Source organism: Zingiber officinale, chromosome 6A, assembly GCF_018446385.1.
Source record: "Zingiber officinale cultivar Zhangliang chromosome 6A, Zo_v1.1, whole genome shotgun sequence".
Lineage (NCBI taxonomy): Eukaryota > Viridiplantae > Streptophyta > Magnoliopsida > Zingiberales > Zingiberaceae > Zingiber > Zingiber officinale.
In genome coordinates, this window is record NC_055997.1 from 147773696 (window position 1) to 147799052 (window position 25357).

The following is a 25357-nucleotide window of genomic DNA, read 5'->3' on the forward strand; positions in this document are numbered from 1 at the left end:
TTTGAATTATCTTTGCTTATATTTTTTAATTTCTTTGTTTATTTGTTTCTGTTGTTGCCATCGCAAACTCTATGCAAGATCATATTATCCAAGATGTTTAGAACCAATTAAATCTCTTTTTTGTTCTACTTAAATCTTACTAATCACATGGTTAAGCACTTCAAATAAAACAAAAAATTTCTTCAACGAATGAAAGAATGTACTGCTCTCCAATGGTCAAAATCCTAGCATCTAACTAAAACTCTGGAATCGTCAAGTTCATTGCATCAGAACAATCTTCCAATGCTATCGATCCAGTCGTAATGCAGACATATAGCATGGGAGATCAACCCGTTAAGCACCGACATTGATCGGTCCATTCCGTTTCAAGTTATGACCCCTTCCTCGAGTTGGACCTTGTCCGCGACCACGGCCTGAAATGAAACACATGTGCCATTACTGAAGCTCCTTTCAACTTCCAACTTCACATTGACAAACTTACCTCTTCCCTGATTGTTTATGGGAACTTCATCGTTGTAGGCGTAGCCGCTGATTTCCGGTGGATAATCAGGCTGGCCACCATATCCACCCCTGCCTCGCCCAGGGTACCGTCGGCCTCTGCCTCGTCCATAGCCAACTCTATTGTATCCATGAACTCTATCATCCCAACTTCCATCATCGTATTCTGTTTGGCCATTTCCTGAATTTACACAATCATATGCTGAGTAGCTGCATCTTAGCATTCACCCAAGAGATGATGGCTAAAAAGAGTAATCTATAAAATACCTCGAGCCCGCCCTCTGCCTCGACCAACAGGAGATCCTTCTGTAACCGTAGAAATAAAATCAGAAACAAATTGCATGACTACCTAAATGCATAGAGTTGAGATCATCTTTCACGTGTTTACCTCCTTCGTAGTCAAATTCAACAAAGGGTTTCACCTGATCTCTAGGCAAAGGAGGTTGATACCTTCAAAAAGAAATTATTCCACGCCAACACTATGTTTAAGGAACCTAAACTTCAGGGGATAGAAAAATTCTTTAAAAAAGATATGTATGAACACACTCTCATCCCTGATCCTTTCAATTTTGGATCATGAAGAAAATACAAAGCAAGGTTTTAAGTAATTCTTAAATCTTCCTTGAGAGGCCAGTCATAACTGAGAAAAGTATCTCTGATAAATAAGAATCTTAAATCATAATGAACAATTACTCCACTGTCCATACAAAGTTTAAGGCAATTTCTCTAACAGTAAGAATCTTTCGGGTCACAATGGAAGATAAGAAAAAATTCAGCCTCGAAATTGAAATATTCATGTTTCATTACATGGGCCAAGAAGGCAGTAAAAGCAAGTGAATATCGCCAACTTCAAAGGATAGAAACCCTAATATGGCTATTTAATTGTCAAGCGAATTGCCGGTAAGAAAGCCCAAAGCAGGATATTTCATTCTCATTTCACTCTTGATGCTCAATTTGGTCTAACTAATTGCAGAATTAGATTAACTAACCAAAAAATATGCCGAGACAGTGAATCTTAAGACAAATCTGACAAATTACAGATTCATGCAAACATAGTAATCAGGATTGTTTGATTATAATAGGGTCTATAATGAATTCATTGCCTTAAATGTGCTTTATCAATATAAATCAACCATACAAAACAAAAACAACAAAAAAAATCAATTCAAAATCAATTTGTAAGATTATGAGAAGGTAGTCAATTACCCAACAGCTGATTTGTCCAGCTCCTGCTTGGATAAAGTTATGCTGATTACTGAGACATGCCTTGTAGTCTCAAGCCTGCAAATGATATTGTCAATAACTATGATATGTTTTATGTTAAAACTTTGACATGATAAAGCATTAGTCTGAAGCCTACAAATAATATGGTTAATAGCTAAGAGATATTTTTAATGTTCAAACATAAGCATGATTTTGCAACTTCCAAGCTCACTAAATGTTCTTCCAATCATCCAATCTGTTACTTCAAAAAAGAACAAAAAATAAAAAGCCAGGTTCTTACGGCAGTAAGCCTTCCTCTAATGGTTCCCATGTATCAGTTATGTCAGTAGATCCAATTACAGTATTTTGATGAAGGCCAACTATACGTCTCTGCATCATCATTATAGTTAAAATTTAATTAGTTATGTTACTTGTGTCTAGTTTATCTAGGAAATTTAAGGACTCCCATCATCATTATAAATGAAAAATCTAATGCACTTGTCAGGAAAACTTACTTATCTTTTAGAGCTTATGATGTACCTTAATCAGTTCCACAATCAAAACAGTCTTGTTAATAGCTCTTCCCATTGCCTTTAAGGCAATCTTATTTGAACCGTTTTCCTTCAAAAATGAAAGAAGTGAGATGAGTACAAGAAAAAAAAAAACAAAAGAGCTAAACAAGTAATACTAATTTGGTAGAGAAATAGAACATTAGTTGGTAAAAAATGTTAATTCAACCCAATCAGCAATGTTTTTGCCTGGATATATCAGGGGAAAAAGTGGAAGCATTAAGTATTTCAAACATAGGGAATTAAGCATGTGATTTCGGTCTGATGTGTTTCTTGATGTGGATGCAAAAGGACAAGTGGACAACAGGTCAATGTTGTGGAAATTAAAGAAAAGAAGATTGTTATTAGTATTCAAACAGAAAAATAGGATTACTCACAAAAGAACTCCATGATCATTCCAGAGTAAAACATGCAAGCAAACAAATATAACATTTAGAACTCTCATGAATGCCACCGAGAAGGTATGCAGCACATGGGTGATTAATCCCAACAATTCCTTCACTAAAATTTACCACAGTCAAAATTTTCAAAAAAACAAAATGTTAAGTATTACTACTATGAAGAACGATATAGTGGAGAAAGAACCAAATACCAACCTAAAAGGTTCAAACCAATTTTAAAGTTCAAATGACGTATACCTGAAGCAAGCTGGTGGCGTACGAGATATAGTTGCGCATCCTCCCTTGAGCCGTGATACGAATCTCGTTCTCATTAATCGGGGTCTCTTCCCTCGGTTTCTCTACCTTTTGGTACCGATCCATCTTCTCATCCACCCATGAAACAGAAAAAAAAACACACACACACACACAATTTTGACATCACCAATGATAATATCCTTGGTACTTGAAAACACTCATCACAATGGACAAAGATCAGCACATTTTAAAAAATGTTTCTTGCAAAAAATAGCGTCAAAATAGCGAACTATACACCAAATTATACCATTCAAAGAGAAACTACGATTGAATCAAGAAAACAGCGAACGATTCCGGATTGTTTCTCCACTTTTTCCTTCCATTTCGAAACCCCCATAATGAAACTTTTTTTTAAAAAAAAAAACACAACTTTTGACCATCACAATTGCAGCTCCAGTCGAAATCAAGGAAGAAACACAACCAGAAACAAAGAAAGAGGAGGACAGCCATCTTCTCCATTGCCTACCTCGGTCTTCACTGCCGCTCGTTGCCCTCTACGGCTCGTATACCTATTTTCGACCCCGGGGAGAGTTATCACCACAGAGCGCTCCTTGCCATAGAAAAATCCGTATGGGAAGCGCGCGACCGGTTCTCGTTCGGGCTTTGGGCCGTCGCCGAATCGACTAATGGCCCCCGGTCGATTACTTAATTACCATCAAGTCCAAAGAAATATCTGCCGTAGGATACTGAAGATGTACGGCGGTGATTAGTGCCGATGGAGTTGGACTTTATGAGTGTCCTTCCCAAAATGCTATTTTCTTTTAAATTTAATTTGTTAAAAATAATTGTTGTGGTAGAAAAAATATTCTATTAATGATGTTTTTCCTTATCATTTTCTAGTTTTTATAGGATTAATATTATGTTTACTTGCACAACACCAATTTTAAAATATTGTAATATTATAAATAAATAATAATAATAAATTATATTTACCCCATGCAATTGAGTCTTCAATTCCTTTGAAATTATGCAGGGCATTTAACGATAACTTGAAATTATGTAGGGCATTTAACAAAATAAAACTAAGTTTAAGGGGAATAATAAAAAAAAATCTTAACTCAAAGGGTGAAACGACGATGGGAAACGGTTCGATAACGGATCCCGGCCCCCGTTGTGTTCCAATCCGATAGGAAAACTGGAAAGAAGGGGGGAGAAAACGAGGGGCAATCAGTCGTTAGAGTGATCAATCGCCGTCAGAGGCGGCTGCAACCGGATTGCTCTTTCTCCCCGCCTTTCCTCTCGATCTCATAGTTTCAAATCCTTATCCATGTTATGTTCCCCGAACTCCTGGCGAATCTGGATTGATTTGGTCATTTTCTGAAGGAGTTGTTGGTGGTGGATGAGAAGCAGAGCTAGAAGATGAGGAAGAAGCTAGGCACCCGATTCCCGGCGGTAATTTCTTCCTTTTTCATTTTTGAATATATAAAATCTCGAATGATTTCCTTTTTGTATTTAGTATCCCAACTCGGATCTGTGATCCGATGTTCTTGAGGAGTCCGTTCGTCTACGAGATCTAGGGATGCCTCGTGGCGGCCTGATTCCGAAAACCCTAATAAAAGTTTGCAGTTTTAAATCTGAGCTCTATTGACTTTTTTTTTCCTGGAATAAGTAAATTTTTTGTTTCTTTGATCTTGGTTAATTGCAATAAGGGATCTAGTTTTTCGGTGGTGAGGCTGGGAGAGCGGAAATATAACATTGGATTGGTTCAGATGCTCGTGAATTAGTCGTTGTGGCGTTGCATGTCAAAGTATTTGTCTAACGCTACGAACTGGACTGGCGAGGAGAGATCCACTTTCAAGGATCTATCCCTTATCAGCCTGGTTGAGAACGAACACAAAGGGGTTGACGTGGTCCTCTATGGAGAGCAGGTCTTGCAACAATCTATACAAATTGTAATAGTAAAAAAAAAAGGTACTCAGATAGAGGAAATCTATGGTAGGTCAAGCACTTCTATTATTTATATTTTTAATTTTACATCCATGACTTTCATAGTAGGACAATGACACAGTTAAAACTCAGGACTACTTTTCATACGACTTTAATGAGCCCATTCTTCATTCATGAAATATTTATGTTGTTTTGTGAGTTGATGATAACGGTTCATACCATTATTTTTCCAATGGCCACTGACATGTCTTTGATAAACCAGTTCCCATGTATTTGAGATACTCTTGGGTTCTTGACCTTGCTATTTATATATGGTTTTCTTTCTTTGTTTACCTTATATACATGTCAAACTACAAACATAGCAAAGATCCCTCACTGGATAAGCACGCTGATCATTTATAGTTTAGTGTCATTTCTTGTGGTGTCACAAGATCATAGCATATATTTTTTTGTTCGTCACTAATTCTTTGGGGGAAAAGAACTCGTAGATTTTGATTTTATTTTCCTAAACAAATCAAATGAAACTATCTTGGAAGGTATTCTCTTTGTTATCAGTTTGTATTTATTCTTGTACAGCTACCACACTTCTTAGATGTTTACAAGAGTTTAACACTAAATGTAATAGTTACGAGGTTATATTACAATGAGTTGAAACTCATGGTTATCGCATATTTTTGTTTTTACAGTCGAGAATAAAAAAGATAATGCAGGCAGATGAAGATGTTGGCAAGATTGCGTTGGCTGTGCCTCTTCTTGTATGTATGTATCTGTGCATTTCTGAATTTCATTGTGTCATTTCTTGATTATTGTTAGCATTTTATCTTGTTAGCATGCTTTCAGACTTCCTAATAGGTGTTAACTTGACCTGATTGTTTGTTACTAACTGCTCTTTTGAACGACTCTCGCTTGTGTGATGAACTATTTTAATTTTCAAGTTCTTGTCAGTGTCATCATTCCCTCCATCAAATATCTTGTTTATTTAAGGCAAATTGACTGATAAAGATTTTGAGAAAACCAATTGGTGTAGTTTATAACCCTAATGCATTTGTTTGGCATTAGTATATTCTCCTTCAAAATCCCTTTGCCTATCATTTGCCATTCACTGAAGAATTAGAGTCTCATCAATTGATTAGCATTATGTGAGAAGTAAATCATGTAATTGTTCACAGTTGGTTTATAACACAAACTTGACAGGAAGACACTATCCGCATTGGTTATAACAACTTGCATGGAGTTTTGAAGTTCAATGAATTTTCTGTCAGAAGGGGAGCCTTCGTGCAATGGTAACATTGTTGTCATGCGACCTTGAGGTCACGGGTTCAAGTCGTGAAAATAGTCTTTTGCAAAATGTAATATAAGGTTGTGTACAATAGGTCCAATATGGTCCCCGAGACCACGCACTAGCAGGAGCTTCGTGTACTTGGTTGCTCGTAATGAATTTTCTGTCAGTGCCTTATCTTTGACTGGTGCCTTTTAACTCCTGAACTTTGATCAAGCTCCAAAATGAACTGCATGATAAAATCTATTAAAAATTATTTCTTAGTCATGTTTGCCATAGTGGATACCTGACTGCTTTTTTTTTTGTCACTGAATGCATTGATATTTGGTCTTCAAAAATGAAAGGCCTTGCAAGTCAATGAAATCTTTGGAAATATGCTCTACCTGACAAGGTGATGATAAACATTGGAGTCCAAACCATGCAAATGTAGGAGGGAGGAAAGGACAATGCCCTCTTAATCCTAAAGATTTTTTTTTTGGTATAAGTAACTTGACGTTTGTGTGTTTGAATAAAGTATATTAATGGAACCTTTTCAAATTAATCTATATGGCCTCCGTGAGAAGCAACGTCATAGGAGACTTTTACATGCGGTGAATTCATATAAATTCTCTGGTAATCGATGTTATTTTTCTAAAAGAAAAAAAAAATAAAAAGCTGATGCATGTATCTATTCCTTGCAATGCATCTACACTTCCACTTCAAAAATTAAAGGCTTTACATGTCAATGAAATCTTTGGAAATATGCTCTACCTGATGAGGATACATTAGAGCGCAAACCATGCATTTTTTGGAGGGAGGACAGGACAATGTCTTCTCAATCATAAAGATTTATTTATTTATTATTGAAGTAACTTGACCTATATATGTTTGAATAAAATATATTAATGGAACCTTTTCAAGATACTCCATATGGCCCCCATGAGAGGCAACATCATGGGAGACTTTTACATGGGATGAATTCATGTAAATTATTCAGTTATCGATGGTTATTTTTCTTAAAGGAAAAATGCTGACATTTGTATCTATCCCTTGCAATGCATCTACACTTCCACTTTGATTACCTATTTTTTTTAATTGTTATAATATACATAATTTATCTTTTGCAGTGTAAGAAAACAGACTAGCCATCACAGAACCATAGAACTTAGCGAGATTGTTCACATTAAATTCTGATTTTTTTTTCCCTTTTCTAATACAGTTTTGAGTAAAAAATAATGATAGTTTTATATGCAAAAATTTTAGAGATAAAACAGCAGTGGTTAATGTATTGTTTGTTGACTTTTTACAGCAAAGGCTTTGGAGTTGTTCTTGCAAGATCTTTGTGACAGGACATATGAAATTACTCTCCAAAGGGGAGCCAAGACATTGAATTCTTCACACCTGTAAGATAACTTACTTTTACACTTTATTTAATGAATTAGCAGCGGTCTGGTTTGAAGTTTAGTAACTTGTGATCATTTCATTAACCTATAAGTAAATATTTCATTGCTGGTTGTATGCTTAGTTTCTAAAGCAGGTGATTATTTTTACAAAAGTAGATCTAGAGGATAATGCACTGTCTTGGCAGACAAGAATGCATTCTCATATGTGCTTATTTTAAATACAATGATCTTAAATATACACATATATGCCTATTTATCATTCAATAATTAATTTTCAATATTTTTGTTTCAGCTTGTCTATACTGTTACTGACTACAATAATGTTTGTCATCCATGTCTTCTAATGTCACATGCCCTGTGGGCAATATCAAATGAATGTATTCTTCTTGTTTTTGTTGGTTGTGTTGTGTGCATTATTGTTTTATACCATTTCTTCAAATTCGAAGTATCAGCGCACTGTAATCTTTGGGCTCAGCTGGACTTGTATGAATATGCTCATTTCGATTTAGACTAATTCCATCCCTATCCCATAAGGCCTTTTCTCTCTGAAAACAAAGGCAAGAGTGAAACCTCAGGGGCATGGTTGAAGGGGACATTATGTTCATATCACGGAGTAAAAGTTATAAATACAAAAAAACCTTTCACCAAATAGCATATTCAAGATTTAGTACTTTCAAAAAAATCATGGACATGCTATATTATCACAAAAGGGTAAGGTCCAATATTTTGAACCAAAGATATGGAAATATATTGTATGAAGATATATTGAGCCATACTGTGGATCCAATCAGATCTATAATTTGTTGTAACCCGTTCCAAATTGCAAAATCATTATATCTGAACGTGTTTAAAAATTGTGAGTATAGCCTTAAATCTATTTACAACTACTTGAACTGAGATTAAGGTTAGGTTTTAAATGAATATTTATTTTCTTGAAAACTTGAATTGAGGATGAATAGGCCTGCCTGTTTCAATTTGAGAAGAATTAAGAGGTTGATAGAAAGATCGAGACTGAAATTATTAAGGAAAAACTGAGATACTTGGGGAGTTCAACTGTTCAAGAGGAATACTGCTTTTGGGTTGGATTGCTTAATACAAATTGAACAGCCGTTCTCAAACCTAGAGTAGAACTTTGGTAAAGTTTTACTTTCTATATAATGTTCGAAAAGTGGTTCAAATTTTTGTGACTTTCTACAATCGGAAGACTAACTTAACTCATTGTCGTATTGTGTTTGTTACAGAAAACAATGTGTGAAGATTCATAGTGCTTATGATTTTTTAACTGGTGTTGTCAACAAGGTACCCAACCTTGGTGGCATGGAAACTTCTGAAGATGACAAGGGAATCGGTCACAGAAGGTAATGCTTAATCTATTTATTGTAGATATTAATACATATCGAAACAAAAATGTTACGATTAGCAGTCATCAACAAGGTCCTGATTGTTTTATCAAAATTTTCAGGAAGACACTGCCTCATGGGGATGACATCGATAGCAATGAGGACCTTCAATTGAGGTCCCCTAAAATGGTACCTCGCTAGAAGTTTGTTTTCTGTGCCAAGTTAACCGCCTTGCGCATGTTCCTGATGCACGGCCCTATTTTACGACAGGCTATGATGGATGCTAGTGTTAGTCCTAGAGGTCGTGGCAGAGGTAGAGGGAGAGGCAGAGGAAGAGGCCGGCCGCCAACCAAGCATAGAGAGGAACGGTATGTGAAATGTGAAGATGACGACGACAACATAATGTTAGGGGATCAGGATGAGGCCCCGATCGGACAGCCTGTACAGTCTGAGATTGCTTCTGCTTCCTCGGCTTCAATCATGGCGGGATCTGCAACTTCAACCGCAGTCGAGATTAAGCAAGATCAGCAAACTGTTTGGCATCCGCCTGATGGAGTGGCCAACATCGGCATAGAACCACCCAGACTTGTACAATTAACCGTGCAGATAGATGAGGATGAGGATTATGACAACGAAGATTAGTGAAGCTGATTGTAATTTTTTAACCTGTCTAGTTACTAACTAAGCTGTTTCGCCTGTAAATTTATCTCATCCCTAAAGCAGGGTTAGTGTTTAGGAGCTTTAGCTAAAACTACGTAATATTAGAACATTTTGTAATAATATTGGAGTACAATGTTAGAACATAAATGATTGATATTAAAGTTTCTTTAATAAAAATTGTCACATTGTAACACTTTAGATACGAGTGTTATAATAATATTAGAATATTTTAGAAATAAAAAAATGCTTTAATATACAAAAGTAAGTGTGTTACTAAACTAAGCGGTGTATTTTCTTTTATCCGGAGCGTTTTTTAGTAACAAAAATACATATAACACTTACGAATAATGTAACATTTACGAGTCAGCGCACGCGATGGGGTGCAAACCCTTGTGGATCATTCCATTCGTCGAGTTTGGGAGCTACTCGGGCGTCAAGAAACCCCAGGTATCAGCGTTGGTCTGATCCACGCCGGAGGTTTTCCGCTGAAGGAGACGTATTTGGTTGCCGATTTTTTGATCCAATTCGCGGATGCTTGATTGGTGGGAATCGACGCGGTAGCCTCTTAGCTTCGCTTTGGTTGGATCCGGGAAGATGATAACGCGATCGAATCTGGCGGAGCAGCTCAGGGAGTACCAGGTGAGATCCAAGCACGAGTGGGCCACCTTATCGTTCTTCTCCTCCACCGCCACCAACACTTCCTCCTGGTAATAATTTGATCGTGCCCCATTTTTGTTCATAGTTGTTTCATGATGTTCTTGTGCGCTTGTGGAAAATAGCTGCTGGACGAGAAATAAAAAGATCCATCCGATATGTCTTGTTAGCATTGCGAATCGAGTTGCTGGATCTGGTCTAAATAGTTCTTTCGATTTATGTTTAAATTTTAGGATCGGAGTGGGAATTAGATAATCTAGCCATTCTATTCTGCGAATTAGTAATGTTACTTGTTTCTTTTGTGTGCCATACTTTATTGAAATCATTTTGGTAACATGCTTAGGAAACATTACTCTTCTTAAAGTGTATATGGAACATGAATGGAATTCTCGAGATCCATTAATTATGCAAATTACAATAGTGAGATCTAGTTTTGCAACAAGAGTGTAAAATGCCAAACCAAATTGAAAAGACCAATCATGTGGTAGTAATGCTGAACCAGATTATAAGAAAGGTTTAGTTTGTATGAGAAAGGAATCTTACATAGCTACATTACTTATGGTTGTTGTCCGGGCTTCAGAAAGTAGCATATCAAAATTCTCTTGAAATGACTGAGACAACAGGTTGAAAATTTAAAGTTCAAGTGATTGACCTTCAACTTTCTCCAATTTGTCAATGATCCTAACTGAGTCAAGCTTCTTTGTTTAGTCTGATTATGCATAAAGAAGTGACTCAATTTGACTTATTATTGTTAGTTTAGTCCAACTAATTCATTTTGTTTTTTTTTTGTTGGAACCATCTAGTGGACACCCCTACTAATTGCAATCTTTTTCCTCTATGTTTAGACTAATATAGAAAAAAGTAATGCTGAGAGACTGTGGTATTCCTTGCCGTGATACAACACGTTTCAAATTCTTTAGTTGGTAGGTGATGAAAGAGTGAATTCTTAAGGGCCATGAGTTCCACTATTATCAATTCTCTCATTACTGACAAGAATAGCAGTGAACAAAGGGTAATGTGGCCTGTAGCTTCATACCCATCCCAAAGGATCAGATGTACACTAGGTTGATACTATTTGTAAATTTTAATGAGCCATGACTGTGAAATTTAGGTGTGAAGCAAGATGGCAAGTGCAAACTGAAAAGAAAAATTTATTGTGTGTCAAATAAATGTTTGCTGCTTTATTATTGTAATTGAACATATTGTTCTTATAGACGTTCGTGCCATTAGTGAAACGACTCAAATGATATCACGAGCCAAGGCCTTCTCGAATGGATGTGTGAGTGGCTAGTTAATCCTTTTTCATCCGAAGGATAACAGCAAGCAAATGTATGCAAATGTCTACAAACAAAGAATAATAATTACCATATACACATAAGAGATCGTCATGGACTGACATGTCTCCACTTTATCAAATTTATGGTCATCAAACAGCACACTCCCATAGGATTGGCTTGCACCAAAATATAGCAGGACCTCTACTTGGTGTTAGTGCTGTTCGGCTGCAGCACGTTCCAACTGCTACCCACTTGTAAGGATCCTCTATTGTTCTGCTAAGGGATTTCAACCAATTTTTTTACAGTTTTTAGCTCAGTTTTCTTGCTGAAGTCATGATGATTCCTTGAGAGACATGCTACAACTATTAAGAGGACAAAAAGTTTGTAGATAGAGATTCCTGTGCCCAGTAGAGCTGTTGCTATCTAGAGAACTAGCTAGTGAGGTGAGTTTTTGTCTCTATTTCTCTAATCCTAAGAAAAATATATATGTAGGAGAATTGCTAGCTTTGTTGTACACATTGTAGCATAGTTTAACTTGGAATTTTCTCCTTTCCTTTTCATATCAAATAGATTTGAATTTATTCATGTATGCAAGCTTAGGTTGAACCAAAGTCTATTGCCCCTGTCTTTTTCCCTCTATAGTGCATTTAGCATTTATCATCACTTGTTGTGTTAGAGGAGTTTGTTCTCAATCGTCCATACAGTTATATTATTGGAGGCAAACATTCTGCTGCATATCTTTAAAAGGGATTTTCACATTCTAGGCATGCTGGTGTTAATCTGTGTAGAGCAGTTGTATTACTACATCTTCTTTATTGTGGTTATTAATGATAATATTTGATTGTAATGATATCAGTAAGTGATGCGATGCAAGAGTGGTCTCAACTTCAAGAATTAGAGTTGATTTGACCCACCTAATACTTTTTACATCAAGGAAACTATTAGGCGATTTAAATATTATAGTTCCTTCATTTACCTTCATCTTTATCCTCAGATGTAGCAACTATATTTTTAGTTTTAGCAAAAATGTATGGTATCTTAATCAAAGCCATGTGATTTCCTCCTACTTCTTTGACGCTATAACCCTGTTTACTTAGTGATGATTCAGTCATGATATTTATTCTGCAGAAGCAATTTAGTCATTTTACATGCTTACCTCTGGGTAATATTTCTACAGGGTGGACGCAATACTTGTGGTATGGGAGCTGTCTATGTTGGCTTCCCTAATTTTCTCAGGGGTTGCTTTGTTTTTCCGGTACATGAAGGCTGCTTTGGTCTTAATCTCTCTCACTTTTCTTATGTTTTTGTGCATCAAAGTAACAAAGCAAGTAAGAAGAAACAGGAAGATGAAGAGAAAAATGCTTCTACCATTATCAATGTAAAATTGTAACTGTGGCAGTCCGATGCCTATCTGATTCTTGATCAAATGATTTTACAAATAGTTCTGTAGCTTGCTTCCATCAATAGTTTAGCCAGCACCTTTGGCTGAAAAAAAAAGAAATTATAATCGTATGCATATACAGTTTGACTTCTGGTATATTTTATTGCAAAATTATACTCAACAAAATGTCAGTCATTATGATCTGGGATTATTCCTGTTATTACTCACGAGATGTTGCTATATTTTTGGCCTTGTTTCTGAGTCGATGATTTGCTATTTCTCATTGGAACAGTAGTATACAATTTGGTTTTTTGTTCTCACCTTTTTTCATCGGAATAATTGGCCCTTACCTAAACAATAATTAGCCATTCCGTTAACATAAGAAGTTGTTCAAGTATTTTTTTTCAATTTGGTTTTATGAAAATTTTTCACTTGATCATCAAATAAATTGAGAAAGTATAAATGAGTCATGAAGACTTTCCAATATCATGAGTTATTCAAGTATCACAAGGTATTTATTTGTATTGCATAGGATTCGAACCATTATTATTTGAAAAATTCGTCCTTCATTTATCATCGCACTGTGCTTTTATATTATATATTAGAGCAAAAGATGAAATTATCATCTTAACGATCCTTTCAGGACAATTTCATACTCCTTTCGTCCCATACTCTCCAAAGGAGATGAATCATGGGAAGTGATCCTGTCCGAACCAGAAGTCAACAGACGCTGGGCACGTGGCGCTCCAAGGCTCGCTGATGTAGATCTCCAACTAGTGTCGAGATGCTCCGGCTATCCTGCACAGAAGTCGAGCCGGGAAGGGGATTCCCAGCGACGACCCTCCGACGCTCAAGTCAGGTAAATCACGATGAACAAGGTGGCTCCAGAAGTCTCAGAGTACGTACCAGCATCCTCTGTCGATGAAACCTGAGGTGCTTTATATAGAGCTGTGAAAGGTTTGGGCACGCGTACCAAGGTGCATAAGTGTCCTCTGTCCTATCCTAGGTATGCGGCTGTCAGAAAGCTTACCTGTCCTTTCCTAGGTACGCGGCTGTCAGAAAGTTTACCTGACCCATATCAAAGCATGCCCTCGATGGGACAGCAGAATCCCCTGTCACAAGATTTGGAGCATGGCACACACGTGAAACCTACAGGTAGTCAAAGAAAGAAATCCTCTGGCCTTTTCCTTTGCTCCAAACTTGTAGTCCGAGCGGACAGATACCTAAACATCCGACCGGACATCCGCAGTGGTTTACTTGTGCTTTGTGAAGACTAACAAACAGGGGTGCTTTATGACTGCGGTCGGTCAAAAGGTCAGCTCGGTCCATGACCTTTTTAACTGAGCGTCGGAACCCCGATTTGACAGGGTGCCTCCCAACTACAAGTGCGAGCCGGCCGGGCCCCTCCGGGTACTCGATTCCATCGGCCGGCCGGCAGTCCAATCGGACCGACCGTCTACGGCCATCCGTCCGGTCGGACCACACTCTCCTCTGGGTGGGCGGCTGTTCCGGTGACTTCCCCTTGGCGTTGACTTTGCAAGAAAGGGGAGGCCCACTCTTACTACCGGATCACTTGCCTTCCCTTCAAGTCTAGTCGAAGGAGGAGCATAGTCCGACTGACTGGACTGTGAGTCTAGCCGAGCGGCTCTTCCATGCTAATCTTCTTCGCCCGGTCAGCGGCAGAGATATCCTTGAATGAATCAATGATGGTTTTCGCCGGATCTCCTTGCGTTCTGCGCCAATCTTCGACATCAATGTCGATCATACCTTCATTAAATGCTCCGAATGATTGACTGCCACGCGGAGCAATGCCATCAGAGTACGGAGGCGGTTGCATGATATTTTGATGTGACCGAAGCAATTCGAAATAAACGGCTAGATGTATGCATTGATTCCCGTGACCTGGATCCGACGGTGGAGGCCGCCCGGCCCTCACCCTATAAATTCTTCATTTCCTCCTCACCTTCACACGCCTCCGTCACCTCTATTGTTGCTTTCTGCGCTCTGGAGCTCCGGCGATCTCGCTTCTGCCCTTTGACGCTATCCGGCGCCTTTCTTCGATCCCTCTTCTCCCAGTAAGGTTTTAGATCTCTCCTTCTTCCTTTCCGATATCTAATTCGCACTTCTGCTCTAGTTTTTGAAACTCCATTTCCTCGTCTTTGAAACTTCCTTTTTGATTTCTTCTGTCCCGATCATGGCCAGTTCTTCTCATCCCGAAGAACAATCTTTAGGCCCATGGTATACTACCATGCGATCTCGTTTCGAACAACGGGATTTTGATATTTTGGCTGACAATTTCGAAATCCCCGAGGATATCGAAGTTCGCCTAGCTGGTCCTGCCGCTCGGCCTCACAGACCACCGCGCGGCGGTTTCTGTGTCTTTCGCGACCAATTCATCGCCGGTCTGCGGTTCCCCGTACATCCTTTTATAGTAGACGTCTGTAACTATTTTAGCGTGCCGCTCGGCAGTTTAGTACCAAATACCTTTCGTCTGCTCTGCGGCGTTGTCGTTTTGTTTAAGATTCACAACATCCCCCTCCGACCGGAGGTCTTCTTTTACTTCTATTATCCTAAGCAAGCCGAGCCGGGCACCTTTATGTTCCAAGCTCGGCCCGGTCTGGTCTTCTTCAATAAACTACCCACTTCCAATAAACATTGGAAGGACTATTATTTCTACCTCCGCATGCCCAGTCAGCCAAACTTTCCGACCCAGTGGCAAGTCAGTCTACCTCCCCCTCCCGAACTGAAGAAATTCAAGACCCGACCGGATTATCTTCACGCCGCAAATGTACTAGCCGGTCTACGGCTTGACATCAACAAGCTTCTTCACGAGGGAGTGATGTACATTTTTGGGCTGAGTCCTATACGGACCCCACTTCCGACCGGCTTCGGTAAGAACTTTGCTTTGGCACTTGCTTTAATTGCTAACTGATTTCTTTTTCTCTTCCTGCAGCTGACATCGTCATGGACTCGGTGATGGCCGGCGTTCTAAAGAGAAAGGCAGCGGCGCTGGAGGCCGTGGCAGCCAAAGAAATGAAGGCGCTGGGTATTCAGCCGGTCGGTTCTCACGAAGGAGAAAGCGGCACCCAGGCTGAATCGGCCGCTCAGGCCTCTCAACAGCAGGTGGACAGCGGAGCTACCCCCTCCAGGGAACCAACGGCCCCCGAGGAAGGGTCCGTTCGGGAGGAGGATCAGCCACTGCAAAAGAGACGCCGAGTGGAGACCCCGCTACGCTCGGCTACCTCCGCGGTCCAACCCTCTGACCGGGCCGCCTCGACTGCGAAAGGGAAGGCGCCTGTGCCCGAGACCATTTCGTCCGACCGGACGCCTTCTGACTGGGACGAGCTGACTGCTCCGGTCGAGGCCACTCCGGTTGAAGCCACTCCGGTCGACACTCTCCCCCCCGCTCGCCGTTCAGTCCAACGTTCGACCATCCATTCGCGGTCTTCTGCGCCAGCTTCTGATCCCGGTCGGGCGATCCCTGGTCACGGCCGCACAATACGGGTTACTCTTCATCTTCCGACTGAAGAGTTGCTGCCAGAAGCTGACCGGACAACCGTGCCCGAGCACACTATTACTTTGAAAGGGCCCCTCGCCGAGATGTGGGCCGACGCTCGGGCGCGCGTAGCACTGATCCCTCTCCAGAACTTAGCCAACAGCCACATGCAAGCGGCTACGGGGGTAAGTTCTTCGTTGTTTTTTGTTTTTTGTTTTGCCTAAAATATTTCCGCTCGGCTTCTAACAACTGCGCCTTCTCGTTTCAGAGGTGGGTGGAAGAGATAACAGTTTCCAGCCGTCTGGCTATGGCGGACGAGGAGATAAGGCAACTGCGGGCGGCAGGTGGTCCGAGCGGCTCCCGAGGACCTTCCTACTCCGAGTTGCAAAAAGAGCTGAAGAAAGCTCAAACTCTGCTGGCTGCTGAGCAGAAGAAAACAGCTGACCAGGCCCACGCCCTAGCCGAGTCCGAGCGACAGGTCAAGTCGCTTGACACAAAGATAACTCTGGCCACCACTCGGAAGAACACAGCCATCTCCGATCTGGAGAAGAAAAACGTGGAGGCCCGGGGCCTGGAGTCGAAGATAAAAGAGCTGACGGAGCAGCTCGATCGGGAGAAGGCAGGCCGCTCGGCTGATGCGGAGAAGATCGAACGTCTGAATGAGGCCCTCACAAGCTCCCAGGCAACCTTCAAAGAATACCAGGATGCCGAGCCGAGCCGAGTTGCCGCTCTCCGACAAAGCCACATCCGATCGCCCGAGTTCTCGGAGAAAATTTGCGAGCGGATGTACTCGGCTTTCGACTTGGCAATTACGGCTACTATGACCTATCTGAAGTCGAAGGGCCTTCTTCCGAAGTCCACCAATATTCCGGGCGGCGATCAGGTGGAGCTTCTGAGCAACATTCCGAGGGACCTCTACGACTACATCGAGTAATTCTTGTAATTTAGCCGCTCGGCTGATCATGAACCCTTTTGTATTTAGGCCACTCGGCCTAAGGTTTTAATTTTAATGAAATGCTTTCCTTTAGTGTATTTTATCTTCTTGTACTGTCCCCTTGCTAACACCGGCCACTCGACCTCTCGATGTTCAACCTCGGAGCTCGACGGTTGGCCTGCTCGGATTATTTATGGACGCCGGCTCGTCTCTTGATCTTTAACGACGGTGCTCGTCGGTCTTCCGCTCGGAGGGTTTATAGACGCCGGCTCGTCTCTTGATCTTTGACGGTGCTCGTCGGTCTTCCGCTCGGAGGGTTTATAGACGCCGGCTCGTCTCTTGATCTTTAACGACGGTGCCCGTCGGTCTTCCGCTCGGAGGGTTTATAGACGCCGGCTCGTCTCTTGATCTTTAACGACGGTGCCCGTCGATCTTCCGCTCGGAGGGTTTATAGATGCCGGCTCGTCTCTTGATCTTTAACGACGGTGCCCGTCGGTCTTCCGCTCGGAGGGTTTATAGACGCCGGCTCGTCTCTTTAGACGGTGCTCGTCGGTCTTCCGCTCGGAGGGTTTATAGACGCCGGCTCGTCTCTTGATCTTTAACGACGGTGCTCGTCGGTCTTCCGCTCGGAGGGTTTATAGACGCCGGCTCGTCTCTTGATCTTTAACGACGGTGCTCGTCGGTCTTCCGCTCGGAGGGTTTATAGACGCCGGCTCGTCTCTTGATCTTTAACGGCGGTGCTCGTCGGTCTTCCGCTCGGAGGGTTTATAGACGCCGGCTCGTCTCTTGATCTTTAACGACGGTGCTCGTCGGTCTTCCGCTCGGAGGGTTTATAGACGCCGGCTCGTCTCTTGATCTTTAACGACGGTGCTCGTCGGCCTTCCGCTCGGAGGGTTTATAGACGCCGGCTCGTCTCTTGATCTTTAACGACGGTGCCCGTCGGTCTTCCTTCGGAGGGTTTATAGACGCCGGCTCGTCTCTTGATCTTTAACGACGGTGCTCGTCGGTCTTCCGCTCGGTGGGTTTATAGACGCCGGCTCGTCTCTTGATCTTTAACGACGGTGCTCGTCGGTCTTCCGCTCGGAGGGTTTATAGACGCCGGCTCGTCTCTTGATCTTTAACGACGGTGCTCGTCGGTCTTCCGCTCGGAGGGTTTATAGACGCCCGCTCGTCTCTTGATCTTTAACGACGGTGCTCGTCGGTCTTCCGCTCGGAGGGTTTATAGACGCCGGCTCGTCTCTTGATCTTTAACGACGGTGCTCGTCGGTCTTCCGCTCGGAGGGTTTATAGACGCCGGCTCGTCTCTTGATCTTTAACGACGGTGCTCGTCGGTCTTCCGCTCGGAGGGTTTATAGACGCCGACTCGTCTCTTGATCTTTAACGACGGTGCTCGTCGGTCTTCCGCTCGGAGGGTTTATAGACGCCGGCTCGTCTCTTGATCTTTAACGACGGTGCTCGTCGGTCTTCCGCTCGGAGGGTTTATAGACGCCGGCTCGTCTCTTGATCTTTAACGACGGTGCTCGTCGGCCTTCCGCTCGGAGGGTTTATAGACGCCGGCTCGTCTCTTGATCTTTAACGACGGTGCTCGTCGGCGCGGATATTTATAGCCGGTCGGCGCGGCTCTACGGTTTAACGTCTGGGCTAGACGGCCGTCAAGGCTAATTTTGACACTTCCGTTCGGCGCAGCTCTTTGCCTTTCCCCCAGCTTGGATAATGCCCTCCTGGCCGCACGGCTCAGGATCTACTTCATCGAGTATTTTGGCTCGGATAATATACCTCCGTCCGAAGGGCACGGGGCCTTCGATCTTCGAGCGTTTGGCTCACCCATTTACCTCCGGCCGAACGGCACGGGTTATTTGCTTACAAGTCTAAACCACATAAACCTCCCGGCCGATCGGCCTGGGGGCCTTCGCGCTACGATGATAATGCCTTATATTCGCTCCTTTGACTTTTCATCTCTGCATTTCAAGTATTTAGTCGAAAAATGAAATACACAGGGTGATTTACAGTGATACACCTTTCACCCTGCCCGGTAAGGCTGGAGGTGGTTCGCGCTCCACGGCCTATCTAGCTGCCGTCCGTCCTCATCCTCCAGATAATACGCGCCCGAGCGGAGCTTTTCGATGATTTTGAAAGGGCCTGCCCATGGCGCTTCAAGCTTGCCGACGTCGCCGACCGGCTTGACTTTCTTCCAGACAAGATCGCCGACTTGGAACGATCTGGGAATTACGCGCCGGTTGTAGTTTTGCTTCATCCGCTGACGGTACGCCATCAGCCGAACGGACGCCTTTGCCCTCTCCTCTTCTACCAAGTCCAGCTCCATGTTTCTTCGTTCGGTGTTGTCATCATCATAGTTCTGGATCCTGGCTGACTCAACGCCGACTTCGACCGGTATGACAGCCTCACCGCCATATACCAAATGGAACGGTGTGACTCCCGTCCCTTCTTTTGGCGTCGTTCGGATAGCCCACAAGACGCTCGGCACTTCATCCGGCCAACTCCCTCCCAAATGGTCGAGCCGAGCGCGCAGAATACGAAGAATTTCCCGGTTGGCGACTTCAGCTTGACCGTTGCTCTGAGGATAGGCCACGGACATGAAATGTTGCTCGATGCCGTAGCTTTGGCACCAATCCTCCAACATCTTCCCTGTGAACTGCCGCCCGTTGTCGGACACCAGTCGGCGAGGGATGCCGAACCGACAAATGATGTGCTGCCAGATGAATTTTTTAACCATTTGCTCAGTGATCTTTGCCAGCGGCTCGGCCTCCACCCACTTGGAGAAATAGTCTACCGCCACTAGTAAAAATTTCCTCTGCCCGGTCGCCATCGGAAATGGACCCACAATATCCATTCCCCACTGATCGAACGGACATGAGATGGTTGATGCCTTCATCTCCTCTGCCGGTCGGTGGGAGAAGTTGTGATACTTCTGGCATGAAAGGCATGTAGATACTGTCCGAGCGGCATCTGCTTGTAAAGTTGGCCAAAAGTATCCGGCCAAGAGGATCTTCTTGGCTAACGAGCGTCCGCCCGGATGACCTCCACATGATCCTTGATGTACTTCCTGGAGGATGTAAGCTGAGTCCTCCGAGCTCACACATTTTAGCAGAGGACGCGAGAAAGCTTTCTTGTAAAGCTGATCTCCGATGAGTGTGAACCGACCGGCTCTTCTTCTGAGGAGCCGGGCTGCATATTCATCGGATGGTGTGGTGCCCGAACGGAGGAATTCTATAATAGGTGTCCTCCAGTCACTTGGAAACGCGAGGCCTTGCATCCGGTCGACATGCGCCACCATCAGCGTTTTTTCAATTGGCTGCTGAATGGCGATCGACGTTATTGAGCTCGCGAGTTTGGCCAAGTCATCGGCCGCCTGGTTCTCCGTTCGGGGAATCTTCTGAATAAGCACTTCTCGGAAAGTAGCTTTGAGTTTTTCAAAGGCCTCAGCGTAGAGTTTAAGCCGAACACAGTTGATTTCAAAGGTGCCGGAAAGTTGCTGAGCGGCCAACTGTGAATCAGAATAGAGTGTCACCCGGCCCGCTCCCACATGCCGTGCTGCCTGCAGTCCGGCTATAAGGGCCTCATACTCTGCCTCATTGTTGGTGGCCTTGTAGTCCAGCCGGACGGATAGGTGCATCTTTTCTTCTTGCGGTGAGATAAGCAATATCCCAATCCCGCTTCCGAGTCGAGTGGAAGACCCATCCACATATATCCTCCACAGAGCTTCCGGCTCTGGCCTCTGCACTTCGGTCACAAAATCAGCCAAGGATTGGGCGAGCGGGGCTGGTACTGGATGTCAAACTCGCTTAATTCTGTCGTCCACTTGATAAGCCGTCCGGACGCTTCTGGATTCAACAGGACTCTTCCGAGTGGACTGTTCGTCCGAACAATGATTGTGTGAGCCAAGAAATACGATCGAAGTTGCCGAGCGGCTAGAACCAAAGCAAAGGCCAACTTCTCGAGCCCGGTGTAGCGAGATTCAGCATCTTTCAAAATATGGCTCAGAAAATACACCGGCTGCTCCTCACCGTTCGCCCTCACCAGTGCTGAGCCTACAGCATGCTCAGTTGACGATAGATACATATAAAGTGACTCACCCCCGATCGGCTTGACAAGTATAGGCAGAGAATTCAGATATGTTTTCAACTCTTCAAATGCTCGGTCACACTCTTCGTTCCACTGGAACTTAGTAGCCTTGCGCAGGATCTTGAAGAATGGCAGGCTCCGGTCGGCAGTTTTGGAGATGAATCTGGATAAAGCAGTTATCCGACCGGTCAACCGTTGCACTTCCCTTGTGTTTCTGGGAGGAAGCATGTCTTGCAGAGCTTTCACCTTGCCGGGGTTGGCTTCGATTTCCCGCTCGGTCACTATGTACCCCAAGAAACGCCCTCCTTTAGCTCCGAACAGGCACTTCTGTGGATTCAGCTTGACTCCATATTTGCGCAGTGTTCGGAAGGTTTCTTCCATATCCTTGAAAAGATCGGCCGCTCGGACGGATTTGATAAGAATGTCGTCAACATAAACTTCCAGATTCCGCCCGATCTGCTCCTTGAAAACCTTGTTCATCAAGCGTTGATAGGTGGCCCCGGCATTCTTCAATCCGAACGGCATCACGTTGTAACAGTAAATGCCGTCAGCTAACCTTTTCCTGATCTTCGCGGGCGAGCGGTACCTGATGATAGCCCTGGTAGGCGTCGAGCATGCAAATTAATTCACAGCCGGCCGTAGAGTCCACCAGCTGATCTATCCGGGGCAGAGGATAAAAATCTTTGGGACATGCTTTGTTTAAGTCCCGAAAGTCAATGCAAACTCTCCACTTGCCGCCCGGCTTGGAGACCAATACCACGTTGGCTAGCCAGCTCGGGAACTGCACCTCGCGTATGTGGCCGGCCTCCAGAAGTTTCTCTACTTCCGCCCGGATTATGGCATTCTGCTCGGCGCTAAAATCTCTTTTTTTCTGCTTCACTGGCCGAGCGTCAGGTCGGACATGCAACTCATGCTGCGCTAGGCTCGGCGAAATTCCGGGCAACTCGTGTGTCGACCAAACAAAGACATCATGATTTTGCTGGAGGCATTGGATCAGCTTCTTCTTCTGTTTTTCCTCTAGATCCGAGGCGATGAAAGTGGTGGCCTCCGATCGGGTCGGATGGATCTGAACTTCCTCCTTTTCATCATAAATTAAAGCAGGAGGTTTCTCGGTTATGGCGTGTACCTCGATTCGGGGGGCCTTCCGAGCGGAAGAAGCTTCTGCTCGGATCATCTCTATATAGCATCGCCGAGCTGCTAGTTGATCTCCACGCACTTCTCCTACTTTGTCTTCCACGGGGAACTTTATCTTCTGGTGGAAGGTTGAAACAACCGCTCGGAATTCGCCGAGCGCCGGTCGTCCCAGAATGACATTGTAGGATGATGGAGAGTCGACCACCACGAAGTTTATTGTCCTGGTCCTCCTGAGCGGCTCTTCCCCCAGTGAGGTGGCCAGCCGGATCTGTCCGACCGGCTGAACTTCGTTGCCCGTAAACCCATAGAGCGGGGTAGTCATGGGTAGCAGCTCGGCTCGATCAATTTGCAGCTGATCGAACGCCTTCTTGAATATGATGTTGACCGAGCTCCCTGTGTCAACGAATATGCGATGAATAGTGTAATTTGCTATTACCGCTTTAATGAGCAACGCGTCGTCATGGGGCACTTCTACTCCTTCCAAGTCTCCAGGCCCGAAAGTGATTTCCGGTCCACTTGCCCGTTCTTGGCTACAGCCGACCGTGTGGATCTGCAGCTGCTGGACGGCCGCCTTTCGGGCTCGGTTGGAATCTCCTCCGGTCGGTCCGCCAGCAATAACGTTGATTTCGCCCCGGGAAGTATTGCTCCTATTTTCCTCCTCCCGAGCGGACGGTCGGGACCGTTCTCTGGACGTCCGGCGACTCTCCTGTCTTGGGGATCTATGCCGATCGGACGTCTGGTGATGTCGCCTCTCTATGCGGCTCCGGTCGGCTTCCTGGGTCCTTTGCCTCCTGTCGAGGGGAGGAGACTGTCGTTCGGCTCTCCGGGGAACAGGATTGGACACAAAGGGAAGGCTTCGGCAATCCCTCGTGTTGTGCGTATAAGTTTGGTGGAATTTGCAGAACATAGGGGTCCACCTCTTCTTTGGCTTGGGCCGAGCGGCAGCCACTTCTTGTACGTGCGATCTGACGTGAGGGGATCGAATTGCTTCGGCCCTCGGTCCTCTGGGTGGCTGCTGAGCGGTGTGCTGTTTCCGCTCGGCATGAACAGGTGCGCGCTCGGCTGGAGTTTCCTTTTTCCGAGCGGCTTGCGCTTCTTCCACATTTATATATTCGTTGGCCCGATGTAGCATGTGATCATAATCTCGGGGCGGCTTTCGGATGAGCGACCGGAAGAAGTCCCCATCCACAAGGCCTTGCGTGAAGGCATTCATCATCGTCTCCGATGTGGCCGTTGGGATATCCATCGCCACTTGGTTGAATCGCTGGATGTAAGCTCGAAGCGATTCTTTTGGTTCTTGCTTGATGGCGAACAAGCTAACACTTGTTTTCTGATAACGCCGACTGCTAGGGAAGTGGTGGAGGAAGGCCGTTCGGAAGTCCTTGAAGCTTGTGATGGATCCGTCCGGCAGCCTACCGAACCACCGTTGAGCCGATCCCGAGAGAGTGGTAAGAAAGACGCGGCACTTCACTCCATCAGTGTATTGATGGAGCGTGGCTGTATTATCAAACTTACCCAGATGATCATCCGGGTCCGTTGTTCCATTGTATTCGCCGATCGTCGGAGGCACGTAGTGCTTGGGCAGAGGGTCTCGTAGGATAACCTCCGAAAATTGACGATTGATCCGCTCGGGGGAGGAGTCCGCTCGGGGAGCTTTCCCCTTTCTGTCATCCCGCCTTGGCATTTCATCTGAAGAGGAGCCTCTATCTCTTCGAGCTGGTGCAGCTTCAGGAGTGCGAAACAAGGCTCGGTGAAATGCGACGGTGGCTTGAGGTGCTTCCGCTCGGCCATGAGACGCAGATGTTGCTTGCTGCTCCGCCCGCTCGGCGGATGCTTTTTGTTTTTGCTCTATGAGTTTGGCGGCCCTTATCTCGACCAGGGCGTCGAGTTCTTCTGTTGAAAGCGTCACCGTGTGTTGTCATATCAATATTTGATCCTGTCCGAACCAGAAGTCAACAGACGCTGGGCACGTGGCGCTCCAAGGCTCGCTGATGTAGATCTCCAACTAGTGTCGAGATGCTCCGGCTATCCTGCACAGAAGTCGAGCCGGGAAGGGGATTCCCAGCGACGACCCTCCGACGCTCAAGTCAGGTAAATCACGATGAACAAGGTGGCTCCAGAAGTCTCAGAGTACGTACCAGCATCCTCTGTCGATGAAACCTGAGGTGCTTTATATAGAGCTGTGAAAGGTTTGGGCACGCGTACCAAGGTGCATAAGTGTCCTCTGTCCTATCCTAGGTATGCGGCTGTCAGAAAGCTTACCTGTCCTTTCCTAGGTACGCGGCTGTCAGAAAGTTTACCTGACCCATATCGCTACAGTCAAAGCATGCCCTCGATGGGACAGCAGAATCCCCTGTCACAAGATTTGGAGCATGGCACACACGTGAAACCTACAGGTAGTCAAAGAAAGAAATCCTCTGGCCTTTTCCTTTGCTCCAAACTTGTAGTCCGAGCGGACAGATACCTAAACATCCGACCGGACATCCGCAGTGGTTTACTTGTGCTTTGTGAAGACTAACAAACAGGGGTGCTTTATGACTGCGGTCGGTCAAAAGGTCAGCTCGGTCCATGACCTTTTTAACTGAGCGTCGGAACCCCGATTTGACAGGGTGCCTCCCAACTACAAGTGCGAGCCGGCCGGGCCCCTCCGGGTACTCGATTCCATCGGCCGGCCGGCAGTCCAATCGGACCGACCGTCTACGGCCATCCGTCCGGTCGGACCACACTCTCCTCTGGGTGGGCGGCTGTTCCGGTGACTTCCCCTTGGCGTTGACTTTGCAAGAAAGGGGAGGTCCACTCTTACTACCGAATCAGGAAGCATTATCCTATTACAGTAACTTTTTGCATAAAAGAAATTAGACATCTAATGAGATATATTTATACTC

At 44.4% G+C, this 25357-nt stretch overlaps 3 protein-coding genes across 3 annotated transcripts; 2 read left to right on the plus strand and 1 right to left on the minus strand.

The window, feature by feature from the left end:
- Window positions 1-159: 159 nt before the first annotated feature.
- On the minus strand, window positions 160-3532 carry LOC121998624 (ribonuclease P protein subunit p25-like protein). Its single transcript, XM_042553611.1, has 9 exons — window positions 3432-3532; window positions 2909-3031; window positions 2242-2322; window positions 2003-2091; window positions 1705-1779; window positions 887-948; window positions 766-804; window positions 482-679; window positions 160-413 (listed from the first exon to the last, which is right to left on the minus strand). The coding sequence occupies exons 2-9, from the start codon at window positions 3029-3031 to the stop codon at window positions 334-336; spliced, it is 747 nt and encodes a 248-aa protein (XP_042409545.1). The 5' UTR covers window positions 3432-3532; the 3' UTR covers window positions 160-333.
- Window positions 3533-4069: 537 nt separating this feature from the next.
- On the plus strand, window positions 4070-9706 carry LOC121998625 (dr1-associated corepressor homolog). The gene is made up of 6 exons (XM_042553612.1): window positions 4070-4357; window positions 5539-5611; window positions 7420-7513; window positions 8755-8871; window positions 8976-9042; window positions 9124-9706. The coding sequence occupies exons 1-6, from the start codon at window positions 4325-4327 to the stop codon at window positions 9493-9495; spliced, it is 756 nt and encodes a 251-aa protein (XP_042409546.1). The 5' UTR covers window positions 4070-4324; the 3' UTR covers window positions 9496-9706.
- Window positions 9707-9848: 142 nt separating this feature from the next.
- On the plus strand, window positions 9849-13004 carry LOC121998626. Its single transcript, XM_042553614.1, has 2 exons — window positions 9849-10220; window positions 12622-13004. The coding sequence occupies exons 1-2, from the start codon at window positions 10108-10110 to the stop codon at window positions 12824-12826; spliced, it is 318 nt and encodes a 105-aa protein (XP_042409548.1). The 5' UTR covers window positions 9849-10107; the 3' UTR covers window positions 12827-13004.
- The last annotated feature ends 12353 nt before the right edge of the window (window positions 13005-25357 follow it).

Bases quoted from the DNA above. Each gene is read 5' to 3' on its own strand.
- LOC121998624 (XM_042553611.1), bottom strand. From the start codon at position 3,031: ATGGATCGGTACCAAAAGGTAGAGAAACCGAGGGAAGAGACCCCGATT. The intron at 2,092-2,241 runs GTACATCATAAG...ATGATGATGCAG, and splicing joins TGATTGTGGAACTGATTAAG to AGACGTATAGTTGGCCTTCA. The intron at 949-1,704 runs GTAATTGACTAC...TTCTTTTTGAAG, and splicing joins CTGGACAAATCAGCTGTTGG to GTATCAACCTCCTTTGCCTA.
- LOC121998625 (XM_042553612.1), top strand. From the start codon at position 4,325: ATGAGGAAGAAGCTAGGCACCCGATTCCCGGCG. The intron at 7,514-8,754 runs GTAAGATAACTT...TGTTTGTTACAG, and splicing joins ACATTGAATTCTTCACACCT to AAAACAATGTGTGAAGATTC. The intron at 9,043-9,123 runs GTACCTCGCTAG...ATTTTACGACAG, and splicing joins AATTGAGGTCCCCTAAAATG to GCTATGATGGATGCTAGTGT.
- LOC121998626 (XM_042553614.1), top strand. From the start codon at position 10,108: ATGATAACGCGATCGAATCTGGCGGAGCAGCTCAGGGAGTACCAGGTG. The intron at 10,221-12,621 runs GTAATAATTTGA...ATATTTCTACAG, and splicing joins GCCACCAACACTTCCTCCTG to GGTGGACGCAATACTTGTGG.